The following is a 25,333-nucleotide window of genomic DNA, read 5'->3' as shown; positions in this document are numbered from 1 at the left end:
ATTTATATCACAAATGAAAACACACAACAAATGCACTATAACACAATTATTTAAATACTTCCAAAATTCTAGTAAAGAAACATGACTTTCATGCTTTCAAATTCAAGAAATAATTATTTAAACAATTAAAATAATTTATGGAATTTTATTGAAGGCCATAATAATTCAACTATTCAATTTTTCCATTCAATAAATCCAAAATTATATTTTTCATAATTTTTCAACCTCAATTAATTTTTATTTTGATTAATTTGAGTTAATAAAATGAAGAATAATTTTTCTTGAATTTTTCTATAATTTTCCAAAATTAATTTAACTATAAATAATTTATTTCTAAACTATATAAATCAATAAATTACATATAAAATATTTAATATATATATATATTATTAAAAAACATCGGGTGGCGTATTGGTAGCGCCACCCGATGTCTACCCCCCGAAGTGCAGGAACCAGGTTCGAATCCCTGATCCCGCATTTTGGAAAAAAATATTACTTTGGGAAAATTCAACCTGAACTTATCGGATCGCATCGAATTGAGTCCAATTCTGATGGAGCGTGCTAGCCTGCTCCACCAGAGAAATCTTTGGAGCCACCATTGACAGCTCACCGATTCACGTTCGTGTTCGTCGTGTTCATATCCGTTGTGTCGTGTTCGTGTTCGCGACACTACATGTGGTTTCACTTTGCCTCATCAAATACATGTTGGATGTATGTTTTATTTTTGTGTTAAGGGGGGTTCTATGTGCAAGACCAAATATGCATGAATTAACAGGAAATACAGTATCTTTGGAAACTAAGTGTTGTTAATCATTATACACGTTGTTTTATGCATATTGGTCTATGTATATCTATAAACCAATCCCATTTGACTTCTCTCAAGCCAAATGGTCCATGCTCATACTTTCAACGAGAATTTGGATGCAAGGGATAGATAACTGCTGCAGTGTGGACGCAATGAGGGTAAAGGACCAAACATGCATGTGACCTTGGAGCACAATTAACCACGGAAGTAACCCGGGAGCTGCCTCCATCCCATAATGCAGGTTAAACATATTTAGAGTTAAAGCCTTATTTCATGCATACTATTTTATCATTGAGACTCTAGAAGGATGGAGGCTCAAATCACTGACCCGAGGGCAGAAACTTGAGATTAAGATTATTCGAAATGAGAAAGCTAAGGACGATCTATTGAAATTTGGGATTAAAACTATTTTCTTTTATTGATTTATTAGTCCAATTGACCCAAATTTGAGTGTTAGGGACCTTGGACCTTCCGATCGCGATGACCGCGATCGAACGGTCCGCACATGGACAGAGTTGCCATTGAGAGAAGGGGCATGACCATGACCCATCCTAGGGCAAGTTGTGTCCATCTTTGGTGGATCATCAAACCCACCAATCAGACGATTAACATTAACCCTAAAAAACCCCGTAAATACCAATTTTTCTCTAGCTCTTGGTGTCTTTTGTTCCCTTCTCTACAGCAGGGAACCAGAAGGTGAAGGAAATTCGAAGGCCCATTCTCCACATTGCTCGATGTTGGAGAGTGTTGTGGAAGCGTGAACTGATGAAGAACTCTTATCGTAGCAAACTAAGCATCGCCTTGCCTTGGACTGGCTTCAATCGGGATTTGTGTGAAGGTTTGGATTGGGTTCTCTCTGTAATATCTTCCATGGATAATGTAAGTTCGGTTTTACAGTTCAATTAAGTAGGTTGTGTATCTTCAGCGTTCTGTTAAGTAATCTCGGCTTTAGTCAATCCCCAATTGTGTTTCTACTACTTTTCTGTGACAAATTCGTCCATCTTCAATCTCATATCTACTCTAACAGCGTACTCAAATTCATACTCCCTTACCATCACATCTCTCACGATTTCACCAACCTAGCACTCTTCTTTGTTTTCACCGTTAGAATCATCTCATCCCCATTTCATTATCAACATGTCCCCAAACTCTTAGGAGTGGCATGTGCTGCACCTAGTATTAAACTTATCTCACATCCTCAACCCCCTTCTGAACTGCCTTAATTCTTCATCTCCCTCACACAATTATATTCTAACTATTATAATTATGTCTCTCTGGTCAAAATTTGAACTCTCCTAATCTCATTACCAAGCTCCATGCGGATCGACCCTTGCTTTCTTGCTATACTAAGTGATGTTTATAAATGAATTTTTGACACTCGAATCTATCTACGACACAATTAAAATCCATAAAATTTGAGTTCATCAATCGACAGTCCACGACTGTGCGATTGCTACAGCGTTTCACCGAGCATGTACGAGGAATTGGGGGGGGGGGGGGGGGAAATACGATAGCACTCTCGCCGACAGTCCACGACTCTGGTATCAACTCCGGCCGTCGCCTGTACGCTTGCCAGTCATCCCGTCGGTTGCCTGACACGAGTACATAACCCGACGTCGGCCCCTACAACAAAGCCAGCATAGTTGTGACCTATGTGATTGCCGAGAACGTTGCACGGAGTCCACTAAGCATTGCCAACTGCCTCTGCTAGGGCCACCGTGCCATTGGACGTATGCTCACCATTGTGTGGTCGCGCGCCGCACGCATTATACCAGTTGCGTGATTGCCAGACACCATAGGTGTCACGGTGGACTGCACGAGTTCAGTGTTACACATGCCGTTGTTGACAGCCTTGCACTCCAAGTTTTTGTGGGATTGCGTGAGTTACAGTCTCCTACCAGTGCATGCTTGTCTCACTCGTGTCGGTGGAACTAGAGCATTGTGATGCCTTGACGGGAGGTCCCTTCCCCGGCTTTGCGCCGGTCACACCTCCTTGCTACACCCCTAGTGTTCACGCTGCTGATGTGCCTCTGAACGCTGCTCACACCGCCGCGTGACTTCGCTCATGCCAACCCATCTTAAGGTAGCTTTGTTGGGGCCTACCGATTGCTTGAGCCACTTAATCGTCGTATGTCTCTTCCAACTTGTCCTCACCTCCAACCTTCGAGTACCGCTCCTATGCCATGTCGCCACCGCTAGTTGAGCCAAGCCATGCCCGCCTGCGACACACCTCCACCTACCTGCCACCATCAGCCCGTGCCCCGACCAAGACACCGACGATGGACACCACCACCAACGAGTTACGTCGTTCCCCCTTGATCGTCAGTTGTATTATATCTTTCAGCATATTTTTTACTGCACTCTACAATGGTCAGGTTGGATTAGGAGAGATATTACATCGAGAAAACTACAAGTTGAGTGTTTTCCTAGGTACTAGTCGAGGCCGTTTGTTACGTGGAAGCACCAATGGAGATATTATGTCTGTCACCCTAGTCATCGTCGTTGCTATGATGAGGGTCAGAAGGTCTCCGTCACCATCACCGGTCCTCCACCCTAGAGCTCAGAGCTCGGCATATCCCCATGAATCGGGGCTTGCACGTACATCTGCCTAGGTCATGTCATCACCTAGTTACATTCCCTGAAGGGAATTATCTGTCGCTAGCGGATACCAGGAGTTACCGCGGCCGCTTGCGACGGCCGTTGGCAGCTGGGCACACAGGCCTACGGGCGACCACGATGCCCATTGGCGGCCACAGGTGGCTGCGGGCGGCCATCGTCACCTTTGGGCGCCCCGTGTGATGAAAACCGTCTTGGGAAGACATAAAAAATAAAGATTTGTACTGTCATTTTGGACGATTTTTCATCCTGTTTGACCCAAAACATTCCGAACCTAGCTTTGATACCACTGTTGGGTTTTGTGCTTTGGGTCGTCCATAGAAAATATGATTTCATGGATGAGAACGTGTGTCGATAGATTCACAATCGATCTTTAAAACAAAAAATTGAAGGTAAAATTTGGGGAACTCATTCCACCCTTGACTTTTTCGTTCTGAGATTGTTTTGAAGCCGTTCACATGTTCAGCCTCTAGAAGTGTCTACGCGATCGCTCGGCGCTTGGATCTCCACATCGTCTTCTTCAACTCTTCTTGAAAATATGGAATATCTCCGCACCATGAAGACACTATTTCTTGGATGAGTGGAGAAGAGAATGGAGAAAGGGAGGGGCTCCCGAATCAGGCTTACACGAGTGCTTAAAATAAGACCTCTTTCCCTCTTTATATTTTACTTAAGGTTTTTCTCAGAAACCCTAAAAAGTAAAATATATCCACCAACGCCCTTATGACCTTGAGTGTGTGATCCTCGAGGCCCTTGTATCATTCTAGGTAATAACTTTAGTTTCCCTATAACAATTATTGACCAATCTTATTAATTAGCTATATCAACGTATATATTAATTAAATAAGAATCGATTTAACCCGATTGATAGGTTAAGTTTTCGGCCCGTGGGATGTCAAGCTACACCTCATGATCTAGAAGATATTGAGTAAGTTGAACTCTCTCATGGAACCTTTACCGTCATTGGTTACCATTTAGGGCAAATTATCCCATATATCCCAGGTTTTTAAAAACGTCCACATTCTATCCCAGGTTTATTTTCATACACGTTCTATCTCTGGTTTTCAAAAACGTACACAATCTATCCCCGTTTTCTCACAGCTTCCGCCATCTATCATCAGTATTTCCCGTCGCGGACGTGGCATCCAACACGGACAGCGAAATGCGAGCTGGCGTCCAAGTCGGACGCCACGTCTGCGTCCAAAACCCTGGGAGAGAGAGAATGATCGGGGACAGAGAGAGAGGGATAGAGGGAGGCTCAGAAAGAGAGAAGCTCTGAGAGAGACCGAGAAAGCGAGGAGAGAGAGAGGTAGAAGCTCAGAGAGAGAGAGAGGGAGGCTCAGAAAGAGAGAAGCTCCGAGAGAGACCGAGAAAGCGAGGAGAGAGAGAGGTAGAAGCTCAGAGAGAGCGAGAGAGAGGGAGGCTCAGAAAGAGAGAAGCTCCGAGAGAGACTGAGAAAGCGAGGAGAGAGAGAGGTAGAAGCTCAGAAAGAGAGAAGCTCCGAGAGAGACCGAGAAAGCTTAGAGAGAGAGAGGTAGAAGCTGAGAGAGAGAGAGAGGGAGGCTCAAAAAGAGAGAAGCTCCGAGAGAGACAGAACGAGGCTCAGAGAGATAGAGACAACAAGAGCGAGGGTCGGGAGAGACACGGAAAGATCGAGGCTCAGAGAGCGAGAGAGAGAGAGACTCAAAGAGAGTGAGAGAAAGTGAGACGTGGCAATGACGTGGCATCCGACTAGGATGCCACATCTATTACAATCAGCCCTCTTCGATGCCGCGTCGGACGCCACGTCGCCATCGGGAAATCTGAGGATAGATTGCGTGGGTTTCAAAAAACTTGGGATAGATCGCGGACGTCTTAAAAACCGGTGGGATATAATGCGGTAAGATGATAGATAACGGACGTTTTAATAAACCTGGGATAGAATGCGGACGTTTTCAAAAACCATGGGTATGTGAGACAATTTGCCCTACCATTTATGTATAATCCATCATCCGCATGAGACTCTCGAAAAGCTTAGTGTATGGTTTATCCTCAAACCTTACTTCGTCATTCAATTAGTACTGATGTGTAATAGGGATCATTAGAGAACTCCTCCAATATCCTCGCTGCCCTGGCCAGGGATTTTTTCTAAATCCTCTTTTTGAGTCAATCTCCTCTTATACTAAGGGTGCATGATCTCTTCCAGACCACTCAATCATCTTTGTAAACTTCTTAAATTATCCGAACTATGACTTGTTTGAATCCTGTTGTAACATGTCGGACATCGAAACCGAACGGCTCGTGTTGCACACAGGGAGGGTGAGGGCGTAGCGGCACCGTGGTGCGGTAGCAATGAGGCACTATGGCACCAAGGTACGATGGTGCTGTGGCAATGAGGCATGCCGGAAGCAAGGCACGGTGGCGCAACAACGGCAAGACACAATGGCACGACGGCGGCGAGGCATGTAGACACAACTGACGATGATGATTTTGACCTCAGTTGCGGCTACGGAGTTGTGGTTGTGGTTGTGGCCGTAGCGGCGGGACGGGCAGCACAAGTAAAAGGCGGTCTGCGACGCCTGGTAGGGCTAAGGTGGCCAATCGGGCTGAAGCAGTCGTGGCGATCTGCGGGGCCCACTAGGCTGCAGCAACTGAAGCGGCTGTTGCAGCCACAACGGGTTGTGGCAGCCGCTAGGGCTACGGCATCTGTGGGCTGCTGTGCGGCCACAAATTGCTACAGCGGCTACGGGCTGCTGCGTGACCGCGAATGGCTGCGACGGTTGCGGCGGTTGCGGCGGCCACTGGCCGGTGTGCTGGTCGCTTGCTGCTACAGCGGCCCCGGGTGCCTGCAGTGGTTGCGGGCATCTTGGGTAGCTGCGGGCAGCTTGGTGCAGTAGGCGGACCTGGGCGATTGCGGGTGGCCTGGGCGGCCACGGGCGGCGATGAGTATCCTCATGAGTGGCGTCCAGAACTCCGATGAAGGTGGCACTTGTCAGAAATTTCCGACAAAGATGGCGGTAGTTCTGGCAAACTCTACGGCTTTTTTCTCTCCTAATTGCATAGTGGCAGTTTTGTAAATACAATGAAAACTAAAAAATAGGAAAAATCTTTCAAAAATCACAATTTTTCAATATTTCTTCTCTCCCTCTTCCTATGGGCAGCCCCACCTTTTATAGGGGCAAATATTGGCCCCCCCTTAGAAATAAAGGGGAGATGGGCCAATTAAAAGTAGTTATGCCCACACATGCGCTAACACGCACAAAGGTGTAGATCCATACATATGCGAATATACAAAAAAAAACAACATACACGGTTGACATACAAGGCCTTCTAAACAAAGAAAATATAAAGAATGATAACGTTAAAGCTTTATGGCATGTTGACGAGGCTAAGTACTTTAAAGGTTGGGTCTCGCGCGTGAGCCCTCGCTCGACAAACTAATTCGATGGGGTCTTCAAAGCTGGATGGTCACCCATCAAATGCCATGATTATAGGCCTGTAAGTCGTCAAAATGTAGCCTTCCATTCACCATATGTCCTTGGTGTCTCTGGTTATTGTATCACTTATACTACCATGACATGAATCAACCTGATTGACATCTAGTTATAATTCCATTCATGGATTCGTACAGATAAATTATGCAAACTCTTCCTCCAAAGAGCACCCACTATCTGTCCTTAGTGTCCCCACACTAATAGCCACAAGATCAGCTATATGTATCATGTAAATAAGATTTGTTAGTGATGTTCTATCTGGATAATTCGACATCTCTCGACTATTGATAATATCAATTTTTGGGTTAAAATTTGTCGATGGTGATTGAGATTATTCAATAAAAAATATATATAGCCGTACTTAAAAATACTTAGTTAGTGATGAGTATGGATCGTCTCCATAGGGAACGATGATTAAGGAATTGCTTTCTTATACTAGTGATGATCAACGAGAGGATTTATGAAAACAAGACTTGAGGACATGAGCTAGTTATATCGTTCTAAAATACGTAAGTTATAAGTTAATTTAACTTAAAGAGAGGAGTAAGTATGCGTGACGGACATGATGATGGACGATGGTATGATGGATGATAGTGATTGGATGTGGAGTGGTACTGTGGTGAGGATGGAAAGACGAGAAAATACGGATGTAAGTGAAATGATAAATTAAAATTTGATAAAAAACTATAAGTATGATAGCGATGATGTCAAGAGAGAAACAACGTAACGCAAAGACACTTACCTTAGATTCTTACGTTCCACCAAGATCACGGTGATTTGCAAGTGCCAGAAAGCTCCCTCTATTCTCTTACGCTTATTCCCACACCCAAGACACCAAGAACACACTTGATAGATCTCAAAACTCACTATCTTTCAATCAGTCCACACAAGTAGGAAGCAAGTTCAAGATGAATTTGACACTGATTCAGACCTATATTTATTGATCAGAGGGTATGGATAGAAAGAGGAGGGGAAGATGAAGCAACCCTAAAAATTTCAGCTCAATCGAAGTTATAGATCAAAAGGTGTGGCTGTTTGAGTTGAAGTAATCCTAGACCTTGATTTCCTTGTCTCTCCTCGTCAATGTCCTCAGTTTCTATGCTTGTTAAGAAGTCAAAGCACTTGGTATTCTGCGCTTTTCATATTCCGTGTCGGTGCCCTTTGTATTCCGTGCCACGTGTACCTGAAAACGGATAAAAAAACAAAGAAAAAACATTTTAAAAATGATCATATAAGGTAATAAAAATGCATGTTATCAACTATCCATCAAGGAGGATTATTTAGAGTACATGTTTAAAGGTTAGTGATCACTGCATTATTATCTCATCATAATATCACACGGAGTAATAATGAACATATATATTTTATTCAATGAAATTAAATAAACATGGTGGTGTGATTGGCTTGACGACCACATAATATCCATCACTCCACAACTCTGATGCCCATTTTGAGCGTCTTTGCCAATACCTCGATAGCACCACGACCCTCATGAAGACTCACTCTGACACACATTGTCATCCTGTGGAATTCACTATGGGTGACCTGGTCTACCTCAAGCTACGACCTTAGTGCATGTAGTCCTTGGCACTCTGCCCTTTTGAGAAGCTCTCCCCTTGCTATTTGGGCCTGCATGCTATTACACATCGAATAAATGCACTCGCCTGCAAGCTAGCTCTTCCACCGGAAGCCAGCGTCCACCCAGTATTCCATGTGTTGCAACTCAAGCGTGCCGCGTTCGACACTATTTTCCCCGAACTTTTCCCAGGCACCCTCACCACTGACCGAGTTTGGCAAGTGATACCAGAAAAGATCTCCACCTTCCTTCCCTCCACTGCGGGCTGCCAAGTTCTCACCCACTAGAGGGGCCTTCTGTCCTCTAATGCCATGTGGACATTGGCCACCAAGCTCTGGGATCAATTCCCTGACTTCTAGCTTGCAGACAAGCTGGTCAAATTAGGGGTAGTACTGATATGATCTATAAATGCGTAAATGTTCGGAGGAAGCCACGATAGTGGCTTGGCCTAGAAACCTTAGCCCAGCCCATTAACATTCCAATTTAAGCCCTCTCTCTTGAGAGTAGAGGACAGGAAAAATCATCATTATGAGTCTCCTTCTTCCACTTCTCCTCTCTCCTCATGTTGCCTTCATCCTCTTAGTTCCCGCAGGTGGACATAGCCAGTCTCAAGCGCATGATGCCCTTTTTCATCTGGAAATATTTTGTCATCCCCTCACCATTCTTGTACATTCCTCCTCCCCTTTGAATCTCTATCTCCCTCTCCCTCCCTTATACCAAACTATCACTGCACATTGAAGACTTATGTTCTATTGAATCTACGGGTTTACAATCTAGAACCATTGCAACAGTGCCAGTTCCGGTCTCCATGCAGGATCGTATCAGATAGCCTTCATATTAACCTTATAATGGGGCTTGGAAAAATCCTTATACAAAGCCGTAATATGATTTAAATGACAATTATCACAATAAAAGAATGTACACCAACATACTGCTTTGGTACCAAAGGCCTGGTGTCTACTATTGGTTGAACAATTGATGGCACACGCCATCAAAGATCACCGACGACGTCATCCGCACTGCCACACACCGTCGTTGAAGATCATGTGAAATTGCTCAGTTATTGCATTTTATTTTCATCGTTCTTTCTTGCGTTTTGTGTTTTCTTCATCTTGTCGTTGTGTTTTTGTCGCGTCCGTGACATGTCACTATGTCCTTTGTCGTTGTCATGGGGAGGGATCCTTACCCAATTTGGAACCCCTCCCTTGTGCCTCTTGTTTTGCTCTCATTTTCTTCCTTTTTACATTCCAATTTCCCTCTAGTTGAAATAGGGGGCCCATTATATAAGGGCCCCCTAATGGACCCCTTTTTCCTGTTGACCAACTTAAGGAGGGCCATTGACCCCTTCCCCCCTTTATAAGGGAAGGGGGGGGCGCCCTAATCTCTCAGACTAGGAAGAATCGTTTAAGCTGTGTTTTGCTCTTCTCGTTCAGAGAGAACGAAGAGGGGAGGAGCGTGGAGGGGAAAATTTGCTGAAGAAGTGGAGGAAATTTCCCTGAGGAAGGTGGGATCTGGCCCTCAACATAGTCAATTCCTTCCCCGAACATCCACCATCGCAGCAGGAATTCATACGATTGACTCCATGTCAACAATTGCCGATAATTTCACCAAGCGTGGAGGTGAATTGCCACAGCTTAGAGGGGAATTTCAGCAAGGGAAGGGGGAAGATTTGGTCACCAACGTGGCCATTACCTTCCCCAAGCATTCCCCTTGCAGCAACAATTCTCACGACAGATTCTCCTAACACCAACGTCGGTAGTCTCACCGCATGGTGCGCAATCAGCCGTAGCGTCGCGTGACTTGCTGGTGGCATCCACCTTGTTGAGGGTCAATCCTCGGTGACAAAATCAACAGCCACGATTTTCCTGGAAATCCAGGAGTCCAGCGTGCCCAAAATTGGGCGGAATCAAGCCTCCGGCGGAAAAATCAATGATCAATCGGGCCCCCTCATCTCCCGCCCGGTAAGATCTGTCAGTTTGGCCGAATGATCCTCATCACCCAGGGGAGACCAATCTACCATCCAGGTGAACGTGGTCAGGATCCTGTGTGACAACTCAACCAGGTCAATGACAGCGACAGGTGCCACCGTTTGTCCTCAGGTCGGTTAAACCAAACACTAACCCATGGGATCTTGGTCGCTCTGCGTGGGAGGTCTACGTCCGCGGCACTGCCCGAGGTCATCATCCACATGCGCAATCTGGGTCGTAACACCGTCCGTGTCGGCTTCCTCGAGGTCGTGCCGCCCAGGGATGGTCGAACGTGTGGTGATATCCGCATCGCCCTCCCACTCCTCTGACCCCCGTCCCATCGCTCCTGCGGTGCATTGCTAGTTGAGCCGCCGTGGCTCTTCGGCTCCTCTTCATCGCACCCGCTCCGACCGCCACATCGACGAACAACCTGCACAATGAGCCGCCCGACGACGAGGTACACCCTCTCTACGCCACTTGTTATTTTACCCTTTGTAGTATACTTTCGTCTTGATTCCATCGCGCTCGGGCTAGGTAGGTGTGAGAGGTCTATGACCTCTCACAGAGTCGTAGAAAACTAGGACACTGTGAGTGCCTTACAGGTACAGACGAGACTGTCCCTTACGTTCGAGCCCTACGGATAAATCCCATTCGGCCGTAGACGCCTTCGTCGCTCCGACGAGGTTTGAGAGGCCACCGTCGCCGTCACCAGGTGACCCCGTCCAAGCTTGGAGCTCGGCGCCTCCCTCAAGTTGGAGCATGCACGTACGACACGTAGGACACCCATTCATCATGTTGTAGTTACATAACCCGTTAGGGTTGCATCCGTCGGACGATGACACCATTGACGTTCGATACGATTATCCATTATCGGTAACGAGCCATCATACTCAGTGCCGACCGGATGACGTCCCCGACAACGTCTGACACCAACAACTTAGCCGATTGCAAAGTTTCCACCTCCTTCGATCATGTGTAAACAATGAAAAAATAATTTTCTCACTTTCCCTAGAGAGGCCAACTGCGAAAACATTGATGGATTGGACTGCACACACCCCAAGATTTCTATCAACAACTGAATCAGATGATCTTAAGCTACCGGATAATTGCCTACTATACCTGCATTTAAAGATCATGGAGCAGATTTCATTCTCCATTTAAATCTAAAACTATAAAATTCATTGACATTTTCCATTTCAGAGTTTACAAAAATCACTGGCATAACATGCCAGTGGATTTTAGAACGGGAATCATCCTGCATCCGATTGAAGAACACAAAATGGAGAGAAGAGAAATTTACCCAATAGTGATGTTTGTGATGGCTTGTCTAGTTCGATTGTTTCCAGAGTACTGATTGTAAAGCAAATGATCAGTCATGAAGTAACTGCTAGTCATGCTTCCATTGCCATAGGTAATAGTATAGTTGCAGAAAATCCCCGGAAAATATCCTTGAAGATCATTCCCACGAGTCACAAACTCTTCATCGCAAGCCACCAATCTCGCCGTGCTCGAGCTTTTGGGGCCGTAGTGAAAAGCGATATAGTATCTGTAGAGAGAAGAGAGACCGAGGACGAGGGAATTGAAACAGGAGAAGATAATCCCATAAAATGCAAGAGAGGGATGTCCATGCCTTATATAGACACATGGGGAGATCCAAACCTATCTCTGTATTTAAGAGGACACGCCACCGACTCAGCACCATCATGACCAACGTCATGATGGCGGGTATGGGGCAGTGTGTTTCATTCTGGTCTGCTACGACACAGAGCATGGGATGCAATGGTGGGAGTGTCCAGACTGAGTGGTAACGCCATGGTTGGTCATCAATCAAGGTGAGATGATGATGGATTAGATGTCGAGAGAAAGCGGCACAGCTCATTGTACGATAGGGCGGTGACAAGTGGCAGTTTTATTTTTAAGAGGCTCTTGTGGGCGTAAACATCCTTTGGAATGATTGCATGTCAGTGCATTAACACAATAGACAAATCTATGAAGATTGAGAACATCCTATTACATGTGCCCATGGTAGACCGACTCCCTTAGCTAACCAATCATCATATAGATTCCTAATCCCCATTAGTGGAATGGATTTGCTTCAAACATGACTTGTCGATTGTGTTAAATAGATCCATCATGAATTAATCTATACGATGATATGATTATTTGAATTTTAATGTCAATAAAGGTTGTTGTAGATCCGTTAACTAGAATAATACAATGTCTAGAGGGTCAAACATGAATGGTCTTTTAAACATTGGAGAATTTACTTTAAATTTTAGGGTTTTTTGAAAAATACACACTTTGTATACAAATGAGAAAGCCCTTAACAAATTCACCCAAGCCAGAATTGTCTAGGGTTCTTTCCCTTCTTCCTTCTCCCCTTAGCTCCTCTCCATTCCTGATGCTATCATGATGGTATAACAATGAGTGTGGAGCATGAATGAAGCTACTCAGTGTGAAGGAGGAGATTCAACGTGCTATGGACCATGTGGATCAGTCTAAAGGCTGCACTCTTAAGCAGCTCATCATGTTTCACTCAAGGATCCAAGAAACTATGAATGTGATCTATGCCCAAATGATTCGATCATAATTTATTGATTTTCTTTTAATTCTGCTTCAAGTCATCTGTTGTAGGAATCACCATTATTTCATCAAGATCAAGGTCCTACAACCCAAAATCATACATATCCCTTATATCTATAATATATATAACATTAGCTTATTGCCCTTCACTTTATCATTTGATTTGATAAAACTATATTCTTCCTTTTTTCACATACACATTTGAAAATCGATTGGTGTGAAAATCATTCTGATAAGCTCATCTTTCTTTTGTCACATTTGATCATTCTGATAAGTTCATCATTGGTGTGAAAATAGTCATTTCACTAAGATGCATGAAATAAGATGTTTAGTTTATTTTAAGCACTTGATATAGAGTATCATAATAAGGGATTGGTCCAGGTAGAGCATCTTTTAAACAATATGAAAATCGATTTTAGTAAAATATGGGATACTGTGATAGAAGAGTGAGATAATTGAGACAACTAGAGAGAATACCAGAACCATAAAAATGTCAAGATCTCTTTTTGAGGATCAAGGCCGTCAAGATCAAGGGTAGAGAAAGTTGACAGATCTGGAACTAACACTCCAATATAAATGTTCAAATAATTTTTATAGGTTTTTGGTGTTATCTAATCTTAACTAGAATTAGTTTTGATTGAATGACTCACAAGGGAGCTTGTATATTCTGCTCGATCATGACATTTTGCAATGAGCTAGTATGTATCAAAATAGTCAAGAAGAGGTCTTAATAACTTCATAGTTTTTAATAAAACCTAATCTCTAGCCGCCTTCATTCGTGCTTGTGAACGACTATGGGAGGAAATACTCTAGATCCATGTCTCTGCCAGTTACAACTAACATGATCCAATGATGTGAAATTCTTTTGCCTCATTCAATCCGACCATATCATGGAAATGTCTTTTGCCTCATTCTTTTGCCACGACACAGATCATGGGATGTGATAGTGGCGGCGTCCACACGGAGTGGTAATGCCAGGCGTTTGGTCATCAATCAAGGTGAGACGACGACAGAATAAATGTAGAGAGATGGCGGCGCAGCCCGTCATACGCGAGGGCGGCAGCAGGTGGCTGTGTGATCTTCAAGACGCTCTTGTGGCCGTGAGCATCCTTTGTAATGATTGCTTCTCAGTGCATTAGCACAATAGACGAATATGAGAAGATCGAGAAAATCCAGTCACATCGGCCATAGATCATTACAACGAGGAATGAATTCAATAACCTACGCCTAGATCTCTTTTCGAGAGGCAGCGCCAGCAATGCGCGCACAGTTCACCCACAGAAGATCATTCCCCATGTCGAAAGAGGATGGTCAGGTTTGGTAATTTGATTGGGAGTCAGGGGAGGAAAGGGGTTGGTTGTGGTTGGCTGCATGCTTAGTCCTGGGAAGTTTTAAGGGACCTCCATTGCGAAGGAAGGGAGGAATTGAATTCACATCCGGAAAGGAGGTTGGAGTGGGAGGAGACGATGGGGTTTTGGAGGCCATTGAAGGAGGACGGTCAGGTTTGGTAATTTGATTGGGAGTCAGGGGAGGAAGGGGGGGTTGGTGGTGGCCGGCTGCGGGCTCGGTTTTGTGGAGCTTCAAGGGTCTGCTACTGCCAAAGGAGGGGGGAAGGGGGAAACAGGGAGCCCGATAGAGAGCCAAAGGGATGGAAAGGGGGAATTCTCGGCCGTAAGGTGGCATGGCGGCGGTGCCGTCGAGACCCAGCGGCGGCGGGTATGGCATGGAGAGGAACCGCTGCAGATGGCCAGGGAGGAAGGATAGATCAAGCTTCCTCTTGAATCGCGTGGCGGCGACGTCGGCGGCAGCGGCTGAGCTCTCCGCAGCGGCGGCGGCGGCGGCGGCAGCGGCAGCATTGTTGCAGCCTCTGGAAGCCGGGACCTCGTGGTTGTGCCTCCCCTCGTACGTCGTTAACACTGACTTGGGGTCGTCGGCTGCCCTCTCTACGTGCTTCCTCACCCCGCAGCCCACGCTAGTGCACTTATAGTAGCTTCTGAAAAGGATGACCGGTAATTCAGTTAGTAAAATAAAATAATGCATGTTGGGTGCATTAATTGAACACGCACCTGGGGTTGGGGTTCTTCTTCACCACCTTCTGACCGTACTTTCTCCAGCGGTAGCCGTCGTCAAGGATGTCCACCTCGCTCTCTGTGTGAATGACCACTCTCGGCTCTCGGAGGCGGTCTAAGATGGAGCTGCCCTCCTGGGGCCTGCTCAGACAGTCGCGGTCGTCGTCCTCCTCGTCCTCTTTCCTTTCCCCATCGTCATCGTCTAGAAAGGGAAGGGCAGTCGCGTCATCGTCGTCCTCGGGGAAATCCCAGAGCTGCTCGTCATCGACATGGGCGGTGACGGTGGAGACGGGGTCGGAGTCGGAGTCGGAGGGGCCAGGCGCGGTCTCGGGGTGGCCGTGCTTTCCATTGTAGTAAGTTGCTGTGATAAATCCATGGCGATCCCTCTCCACCAGCTTCTTCACCGGACACTCGGGAAAGGTGCACTTGTAGTAGCTGCGCGGATACTCGCATCCTTTCACTGATTTCTGGCCATACTTCCTCCAGTGGAAGTGGTCGTCGGAGGGCTTCTCCGCCGGGGGAAGCCGCCCGGCCTGACGACCCCTCCGCCTCTCCCTACGACAGATGTACATATCCCCTCCTCCGTCCGCCGACATCGCCTGAGAGAGAATTCAGTTCAAATCACAAAGCTTTCTATTAGTTATTGATCCTCAGTGTCAGAACCATTTCTGTAATATTTATTCCTCACAGAAATTCCCGTTATTTCTGCCTCCAGAATTTAACAATAGACTTTGGGTCTGTCAAATATTTCGAAATATCATCCGCAAAAGTCTAAAATTGGTTTTCGAAATTCTCTCTGCGGTTCCGCGGAAATTACGGTGTCCTCCCCGTGCCGCGGTTAATAAGTCGACGACGGACGAGAGCGGAACGGGATCCACAAGATGACGGTTAGGGATGACACGGATGACGATACGTCATCCGTCTGCGAACCTGGGGTGTAAAGCGAAGAACGAGGAATGCAGCGAAGACGACAATGTCGGGAAATTCAGAAGAGATTAACGAATGCAGCAAAGAGGACAACGTCGGGAAATTCAGAAGAGATCAACGAATGCAAGCGAAGACGACAACATCGGGAAATTGAGAAGAGATCAACTGTCCAAAGTAAAGGTTGGCGAAACAAACGATCTCGGAAGAACCTGCGTGTGGAGAGGGAAACGCGAGTCGCCGATCGTCATCATCGGGCCGTTGAAACCGCCGTTCATCGCCGGAGAAGGCACGGCTTGATGATATGGAATCGGCGCGGCGGCGGTCGGAAACGGCGCGATCCAGTCGCCGGCGGCGGATCCGCCGCCACTGCCGGCGGAGGAAGATCCGCCGAAGCACCAGGAGGATGACGTCATCCAGGATTCGTCTTCTTCTGCCATTTCCGACGGTGGCGAAGCTTCGCAGGCGATGGCGAGGAGGAGAAAACGACGAACTGTCTCCGCCTGCTCTTCCGCAACGGCAAGCCCTTTCATACGGTCGCTTACTCCTCACTATCAGCGAGACAGTTGCTTCGATCCGATCTCTGATCCGGTCGATCTGGCCCTCTACATTAGTTATTTTGATTTTTTTTTTTCAAAGCTTAATTTCTTTGACTTTTAATGAGCCAAATAACTGGTACACTGTGCTTTCGTAATATTTTAATATGTAATATTTCAACATTTTGAAATTTGTATTTTAAATTTTGTACTTTAAAATACAAATTTATTTATTTCAAAATACAATTTTTTTGTGGTTCAATAATTTCAAAATTTGTATTTTAGATTTAATAATGTGGGTTGCCAGCCTCTCTCTCACCCCGTCCTCAATGGTGAGGTCATATGTTTGGAGACTGGCCCCCCACAAAATATTTTTTTTTAAAGTGAGAAAACATCGATGAATTAGTGAATATAAATCGTTATCGTTGATGCTATGGTTATCATTGGGCCCGCACCAGGACCCCTAAACCAAGCAAATGAAGGAAAGAAAGCAGAATATACACACATAGAGAGATTATAATACTCTATGATCAATTTTCTCTTCTCTCTTGTTTTCACGGTTATATTAACTTCTGATTTTTTAAACTACTTATCCTTATTTATTTCTTATGTAAAGAGTATTCTTTGTAGATGTCACATATTATTTATTTATGAAGGAAAAATAGATGTCACCTGCTATATTTCATTAGAAAAAATCTTGAATGTAAGACATAATTATAATAGTATATTGATATTGTCTTATTATCTAAAAATTTGAACTGATGAATCTTGACTAGAGATGATCTTTGTGTTACGGCGTGTGATTTTTAGGCAATAAATGTTGTGTTGTAAATTTTTGAACCACACAATGATAAACTCAAAATTATGGTGTTGATTTGAGATAATAAATAATAGTTTATAAACCTTAACTCAAGAAATAATTTGACTAGTCAGTGATGAGCAGGGGTCATCTCCTCAATGAATGGATGTTAGGGTTTCAATACTCTTTAAATGATAATTCAAGAGGGATGAGAGGAGATATGTGTAAAATAGGAGATTGTGATGCGACAAATATGGGGTGGCGAGAGGATGATAATAATTGTATAATAAAGATGTTATGAATAATAATATGAGGAATATGGAGGAGGATTTGGATCAATCATATGTAAGTAAGAGAGTGAGAGATGTGAAGTGATGATGGAAGTAGAAGATAAGTAAGAAGATAGGATTGGCGAATGGACGTGAGCACATGTGGATGGATGATAGTGAAAAAGAATGGTGGAAGAATAATTGATAATAATCTAACTAAGGAATGTGATGGAAGAATGGATAGATTGTTGTGATACGTGGAAGAGGATGATGGACTAGATGATTTAGGGTTCTTATATCAAAACAAGGGGACAAGATTGAGATTGTAGATGGTTGTGGTAGGGTGAGATGATAGAAGACAGTGATGAGAATGAGATGATGAAAACAAGGATGTAGATCTAACTAAAGGGATGAGAAGGAGAGAAACCAATGTAAGGTAAGACATTGATGTTAGATCTTATGTTCAAACAGGGTCAAGGAATTTTCCTGACGTAGATAAGTCTCTTGATGTGACACGATCAACAGATTCATCGATCGGGTTAGACCACAAGGAATAAATTATGTGCATTGTAATGAATGAGTGATGCAACCTTTAAAACGACAAATAGTGCTCAATTGGCGTGGTATGGGCAGTAGAACCAGTAAGATAACACGAGGAAATGGTAGGGAGTGGTTGGCTCTCGATTACCCGCTGATCGATTCGAACACTCACGAGGGAGGGGAAGGCAATCACTGCCCAACAGTGTTCCAGCCTTTGCCAATGACGAGTATAACCAACAGCAAGAATGAAGAAATCACTATTCTCAACAGTTGAGGTGGCTAGTTCTAACTACTCTCTCGGGCAGAGGAGCAATGAAATCGACACTAAAGCAGGTAATTATGCTGAAAATAAGGGGAGGGCTAGAGGACGTGACCTGAAGGCGTCGCCCAGAAAAGGTTGTCGCAACAAGTACACCATGAAGTAGGTCGATCGAGTCGAAATCCAAAGTCGTCACCCAGTAGATTGGTCCAGTACTAGTGCTTTGGCAATAGGTATTCCTGGTCAATGTTGACAACTAAACGATGGCTTCAAATGGCAATATCCGACGGTGGTTGGTGGGATCCAGATATTCTCGATGTGGCAATCTCAGGGTCACACGAGGCCGTCAGAGAACGATGGTGTTGGTGAAATCTGTCAAAGCTGTGATGGCATCATTGTCGTGTCTATCCGGGATATTCAAGAATGTCGTTCCCAATTGTGGTTGTTTCGATCGTGAAGTAATACGTCTCCGGCGGTGGGAGAGAAGATCTCGTTGTGATGAAAAGCGGTGGTGTAGGGCGTTCATACAACAGTGTAGACAGTCGACCATGGCCAGTGAGAGGCAGTCGGCAATGGCCAAAGGTGAGTCGAGAGAATAATAACCATCGGTGGCGTTCAGGCGACGGTTTCAGTTAACAGATCAGGGTGGCTGATAAATGGCGATGACCAAAACTGTATCCCATACTGCGATGGGTTCTTCTCGCAGGTGGATAATTGATGACAATATCTTTATACACAGTTGTCACACTTCAACGGTTATTGGCAGTTACTGTTCTTCTTTCAGTGATTGTGGGATCACTGACAATCTACGATTGAAAACCAGAAGCAATCGTCCACAACACGGTCGAAACGAAAGCTAAAAGGAGACTGGAAATCAAGGACAGTAATTCACCTCTAGATGGGAATGATCGGGCAACATCCACATGAAGAAACGTAACCATGCCAAAATAGGATCATAACGTGCAATGATGGTGGCCTGTTGACTGAGCGTCAGATGCTATTTACAATCGAACATCAGAACCATATCCCCACGAACTCGTACTCCATGAGAATGGTCCATGACAACTAGCTTCAGTTTCTTCTTCACATTGGCGATCAAGTAGAGGAACCATTCTTCCCCCAAAAGGAATCATGGGACCCACTCAATAGAAGAGGAAAAAAGAACTAGAAAAAGAAAAAACACGTTCACACGATGATGACTTTTCCAAAATGACAATCTGGTTCTCCTTTAAGGCATACATCCCTTTATATAGGTGGGTGCCTTAATGGGTCATTAGGGGAAAGGTCCAAGTAAAGAGACCTTCCCCTAATGGGCCAATTAAAAACATAAGGCGTGACGCGACATCACCCCTGCAGGCCCCGAAACGCTATGCATCGTGTACACGCACCCTCCAGCCCTGTTGGTTCCTCTCTTTCATCCAAAACGCAAGCATTCCTAGAGCAACAATTTCCACGGGTCTTTCACCATTCAGGCGGACTACCTCCTCGGTGCACCTTTGACCACTAGATCACTCTCCTTCCAGGTACGGTAGCTGTCAATTCTCGATCCTACTGATATTCTCATCTCCAGAAGAATGAGATGGACTGGTTAGTAAGGGAGCAACTCGATCGGGTATTTTCACCCCTCCTCCAGTCCCTACTCCAGTGTGGCTCTTCTCATTCGCAAGAAGTGCAACGGGTGGAGGTTATGTGTCAACTACTGCGTCCTCAAAAGGATTAAAGTTCCCAACCATTTTCCCATTCCCTTGGTCGACGAGCTCCTCGAGGAACTGCACGGCATGACATACTTCTTCGAGCGCAATCTCAAATTGGGGTATCACTTGATCCACATGCACCCTCACAACATCGCCAAAACTGCATTCTGCACTCACCTTGGGCACTACAAATGCCTCATCATACCATTTGTGTTATCAAATGCACTGGCGGCATTCCAAATCGTCCTACGTAGGTTCTTTTTTTTTACAACATTTTTATCTGCAATCACTCTAGGGACGAGCACATGGAGCATCTACATGAAGTTCCAAAGCTTTTCGACACCACCTCACTTTTCTTCAATATCAAGAAACACTTTTTCCTCCAAATCTAGCTTGAATACCTTGGCCATTTGGTGTCTTCCACCGGAAAGGTACGTGCCATCCATGAATGACCACAACCGCTCACCCTTTGACAACTCCGTTGTTTTATCTGGTTGGTGGGCTATTATAGGTGGTTCGTGGCTGGTTATGCTGCCATTGTGTAGCCCCTCACCTGCCTCCTCAAGAAGGGCATGTTTGCCTGGTCGTCCGAGGCCCAACCAGCATTCGAGCGGTTGAAGCAAGCTCTCTCCTCATCTCTGCAACTCATCCTCCCTGACTTCACTCACAAGTTTGTGTTGGATACAGATGCTTCCGACGCTAGCGTGGGGGCAACACAGCCGACCTGTGGCCTATTTCAGCCAAACCCTCCTACTGATGTCTCAGGCTTGCTCCACTTATGAGCGTAAGTTGATGGCTGTAGTATTGGAAGGGTGCAAACTATGTCACTATCTACTTTATTATCCCTTCGTCATTCGTACCGACCAATAAAGCCTCACACACTTATTGGAGCAGCTTGAGGTCCAAGGGGATTACAATAGGTGGCTGTCAAAACTTTAGGGTTACTACTTCACTATTGAGTACAAGGCGGGGCGTGCGAACATGGCGGTAGACGCATTATCACGTGTCACTCCCTCCAAGGAGTTCACCCTTCATGCCATCTCATGGTCCCATTGGGACGACACCAATATTTGCCAAGTTGTGTCTGAGGATCCCAAGCTTGCCTCCATAATCCAAGCTAAAAAAGTGGGCCAAGATCCTTCACCTCACTTTACCCTCTCCAATGAGACACTTCTCAACGAGTTGCCCAAGCTCTCTCATTTCACTGATATGGTGCTCAACTGGTTTCACACAATACCAATCAGAGGCCATGAAGGTCTCCTCAAAACCTAAATGCGCGTCTCTTCATAGTTTTATTGTACATGCATGAAGCGAGATATCAAGACCTTCATCAACGCATGCCATGTCTGCCAGAAAAACAAGTCCTCCACACTCGTCCTAGTGGGTCTCCTTCACCCACTTCCTACACTTTGCAAATTTGGGAAGATATCTCCATAGACTTCATCAAGGGACTTCCCAAGTCAAATGGCCTCAACTCTATCATGGTCGTGGTGAATCGCTTCAGTAAATACACCCATTTCAGCCGTAGTTTGGAAGGTTACCTCCGTTGTTTTGCAGGTGACTAACCAAAGCACTGGAGTCTTTAGTTTCATTGGCCCAAACTAAGCTACAACACCTCTTACCACTCAGTCATCATGACGACTCCATTTGAGGCCGTGTACGGGCATCCACCCTTCACTCTTCTTTGTTGATTGATTTATAATCAAGCATTGAATGTACCTTTTGGAGAAGTCATCCCACAATTTACTTTACCGCTCTGATATTGTTCGAAAGCCATTCATGCGTTCGGCCTCCAGAAGTATCCTGGTGATCACTTAGCGCTAGAACCTCCACGTCTTGTTCTTCAACTCTTCTTGAAAATCTGAAAGATCTTCTTACAATCAAGACACTCTCTTGGGATGAGTGATGCAGAGAATGGAGAAAGGGAAGGGCTCTCAAATCTGGTTGGTCTAGGTGCTTGAAATGAGAGCCCTTTCCCCTTTATATTTTACTTAAGGTTTTTCTCAATAACCCTACAAATTAAAATATATCCACACATCCCTTATGACCTTGTGTGTGTGATCCTCTAGGCCCATGTATCATTCTAGTCAATAACTTTAGTGGCCCTATGACAATTATTAACCAACCTTATTAATTAGCTATATCAACATATAGATTAATTAATAACGGATCGATTTAACCCAATCAATAGGTTAAATATCCAGCCCGTGGGATGCGAAGCTACACCTCGTTCTCTAGAAGATACCGAGCGGTGTTTAACTCTCTCATGGAACCTCTACCATCATCAGTTACCGTATATGTATAATCTATCATCCACGTGAGACTCTCGAACCCCTTAAGGTATGGTTTATCATGAAACCCTAATTCGTCATTCGATTAGTACTAATGCGTACCGGGGATCATTGGAGAATGCCTTCTCCAATATCCTCATTATCCTGGCTAGGGATTTTTCTGCATCATCTTCCTTGAGTTGATCTCCTCTTATATTTGAGGGTCGATGATCTCATCTTGACCACTCAATAATCTTCGTAAGCTTCTTACTACATCCAAGCTATGACTTGTTTGAATCCCATGATTAGAGGCTCGTAAGTCATAGTCAAAATGTATTGGCCATTCACGAGATATGCTTGGTGTCTCAAGTCGGCGGATCACTTATAAAACCGTTACATGAATCAACTTGATTGACGTTTAGGTACAATACTATTTAGAGATTCCTACGAATGAATTCAGTGAACGCTTTCTCCAAAGAGCACCCCCTATCTGTCCTTAGCGTCGCCACACTAATAGCCACATGATCAGCTATACTTATCGTACAAGTAGGATCAGATAGTCATATCAAATGAATGGGTAAGGATAGATAAGGGATGTCGGGTGTATACATAATACTTAGATAGCTTACTTTCGATTATATATGAATGTGTGGAATACACTAGAAGGGAGCAGAGAAGGATGATTATGTGGTGGAGGACAATCTTCATAAGTGTAGACTACATAAGTTCTTGTCTACTAAGCATGAGATGATGCATGTAGTGATCATTAAATTCCTCTAACTAATGGAATATAGCTTAGAAAACAATACACCCCATTTTTTCTTTCTTTCTTTTTCTTTTTTTAAAGGGATGTGATAACACGCAAATAGGATCTAATAAAGAGCTAATTTTGTCATATTTTTAGGATTTTAATGCGTAAAAGATTAATTTTTAATGCATGTTATCACGATTTTAGCTTAAAACAAGAATTTCCTTAAATTTCAAAGTAAATGATGTATTTGATAAATAATTAGGTCAATTTGGACATTTTTAATGGTTTTTAAATCATCATTGTAAGGATTTAAACGCTTTTAAATTGACCTATTTCTATAAATAAAATAAATAAAACTTATTTTAGACGCTATTAGGACATCTTTTCGCATTATTAACCTTTTTCTTTCATTTTATTTCAAGTTATTTCTTTTACAAATGTTTTTTTTAGACTGGCCCTTATTGGGCCAGTTTTGGGCTCTAACTATGCTTATGAGCGCAGGGCTCACGGACATGGCGATCCGCACGCAGGGCTGCATAAGACAATTAGGAGAAGAGTGTGGGCCGCGGGTGTGTGACACGCACGTACTCGATGTCGTGCGTGTCGCGCATCGAAAGGAGGCATACAGAGGCGTTATGAGTCAATCACGTTGCGTTGTACGCCCAGCGTACAACGCGAAATTAATAGCTGTTCTAACGGAATCGGAAGAAGCTGTTCTTCCGATTCCGCGGGGATAAAAAGCGAAAAAATGAAGATTATTGTTCGTTCTTGATTTTAAAAAGCTCTAGGAAGGATCGCCTACCTTCCTAGAAGACTCAAGATCCTTCCTGGAGCAATTCGGAGCTCAAATCCCTGAAGAATTCTGCCGGATCCTTCTTCCGATTCCGCAGGGATAAAAAGCGAAAAAATGAAGATTATTGTTCGTTCTTGATTTTAAAAAGCTCTAGGAAGGATCGCCTACCTTCCTAGAAGACTCAAGATCCTTCCTGGAGCAATTCGGAGCTCAAATCCCTGAAGAATTCTGCCGGATCCTTCTTCCGATTCCGCAGGGATAAAAAGCGAAAAAATGAAGATTATTGTTCGTTCTTGATTTTAAAAAGCTCTAGGAAGGATCGCCTACCTTCCTAGAAGACTCAAGATCCTTCCTCAAGAAATTCGGAGCTCAAATCCCTGAAGAATTCTGCAGATCCGGCGCCGCCAATTCCAGCTGATGCAAGCCAAATTCATTGAATTTTTTGGGCGTTCGTTGCGCGGAATCAAGCCCTATCGAGACTCTGGTTGTTTCTGGTAACTCTAGGCACAATTTGAAAGCATTTCTACCCTTCATTTTGTATTTTAGAGTTCTCAAATTGGCATTTCGGTTCATGTTCGCCGTGCTTTTTAATTTCCGATTTTAGTCGTTTTATCTCATAGATTTTAGTTCGTTTTAAAAATTATTTACTCTTAGTTGATTATAAATTTTCGATTTCAAACCTATCTGTCCATTGAATCGCAAACAAAAAAAAAAGTCGTGAATAGAATTCACGACATCGTTCTCCTTGAATAAGCAAATCGTAACTTGTGTTCACGATTTGCTATTTGTGGATATATACACAATTTCAAAGGAATAAAGATAAAATAAAAATATAATAAAAATGCTCTTAAAATTGCATAAGAATTGGTTTACTTATTCTTTTGAAATAGTCAAACGCTCTTTGAAACAAATTAAAGAAATATAAAAACATAGAGTTACATCCATTTAGAAATCGATTTCAAATTAAAAAGAACAATAAAGATTTGAAATATATATATAATTCAAAATCAATAAATATTTGAAATCAACTATAAAGATAAACTTAAGTGATTTTATATCTTTGTTATTTAATAACAGAGAATCATTAAAATTACTTAAGTTCAAAAGGACAAAATGTTAGTTAAAATTTACTAGTATTAGCATTTATATATGAAAACAAAAAAATCAATTCTTTTAGATTACAAGTTCAAAACCCTAATTAGAAAGAAAATTGATTGTTTCGTGTCGCCTCCCTAGGGTTCGACCCCTTACTCGATTCATTAAGGGATATATAAATTTAGTGATTAAGCTAAAAAAAATCCGTATATAGCGACAAATATGCACACATTTTTGAGCTTATCAGGGTGCAAAAATTTGAAGCATAAAAAAAGATGTACTTGATCAAGTAATCTCATAGAAAATTACTCTTA

At 43.9% G+C, this 25,333-nt stretch overlaps 1 protein-coding gene across 1 annotated transcript; it reads right to left on the bottom strand.

The window, feature by feature from the left end:
• Nucleotides 1–14,176: 14,176 nt before the first annotated feature.
• LOC144705560 (uncharacterized) lies at nucleotides 14,177–16,667 on the bottom strand. The gene is made up of 3 exons (XM_078578315.1): nucleotides 16,226–16,667; nucleotides 15,087–15,688; nucleotides 14,177–15,013 (listed from the first exon to the last, which is right to left on the bottom strand). Exons 1-3 carry the CDS (start codon nucleotides 16,544–16,546, stop codon nucleotides 14,332–14,334), a joined length of 1,605 nt encoding a protein of 534 aa, XP_078434441.1. The 5' UTR covers nucleotides 16,547–16,667; the 3' UTR covers nucleotides 14,177–14,331.
• Between the last annotated feature and the right edge of the window lie 8,666 nt (nucleotides 16,668–25,333).

The sequence above is a fragment of the Wolffia australiana genome, chromosome 7, assembly GCF_029677425.1.
Source record: "Wolffia australiana isolate 7733 chromosome 7, ASM2967742v1".
NCBI classification, from domain to species: domain Eukaryota; kingdom Viridiplantae; phylum Streptophyta; class Magnoliopsida; order Alismatales; family Araceae; genus Wolffia; species Wolffia australiana.
Note: the sequence above shows the minus strand (reverse complement) of the source record. Positions and strands in the feature narration are given on the sequence as shown.

What these genes read in the sequence shown, in the direction of transcription:
- LOC144705560 (XM_078578315.1), bottom strand. Translation starts at nt 16,546, where the DNA reads ATGAAAGGGCTTGCCGTTGCGGAAGAGCAGGCGGAGACAGTTCGTCGT. An exon ending in GTTTCCCTCTCCACACGCAG is followed by an intron (nt 15,689 to 16,225) that starts GTTCTTCCGAGA and finishes ATTCTCTCTCAG; the next exon opens with GCGATGTCGGCGGACGGAGG. An exon ending in AAGAAGAACCCCAACCCCAG is followed by an intron (nt 15,014 to 15,086) that starts GTGCGTGTTCAA and finishes CATCCTTTTCAG; the next exon opens with AAGCTACTATAAGTGCACTA.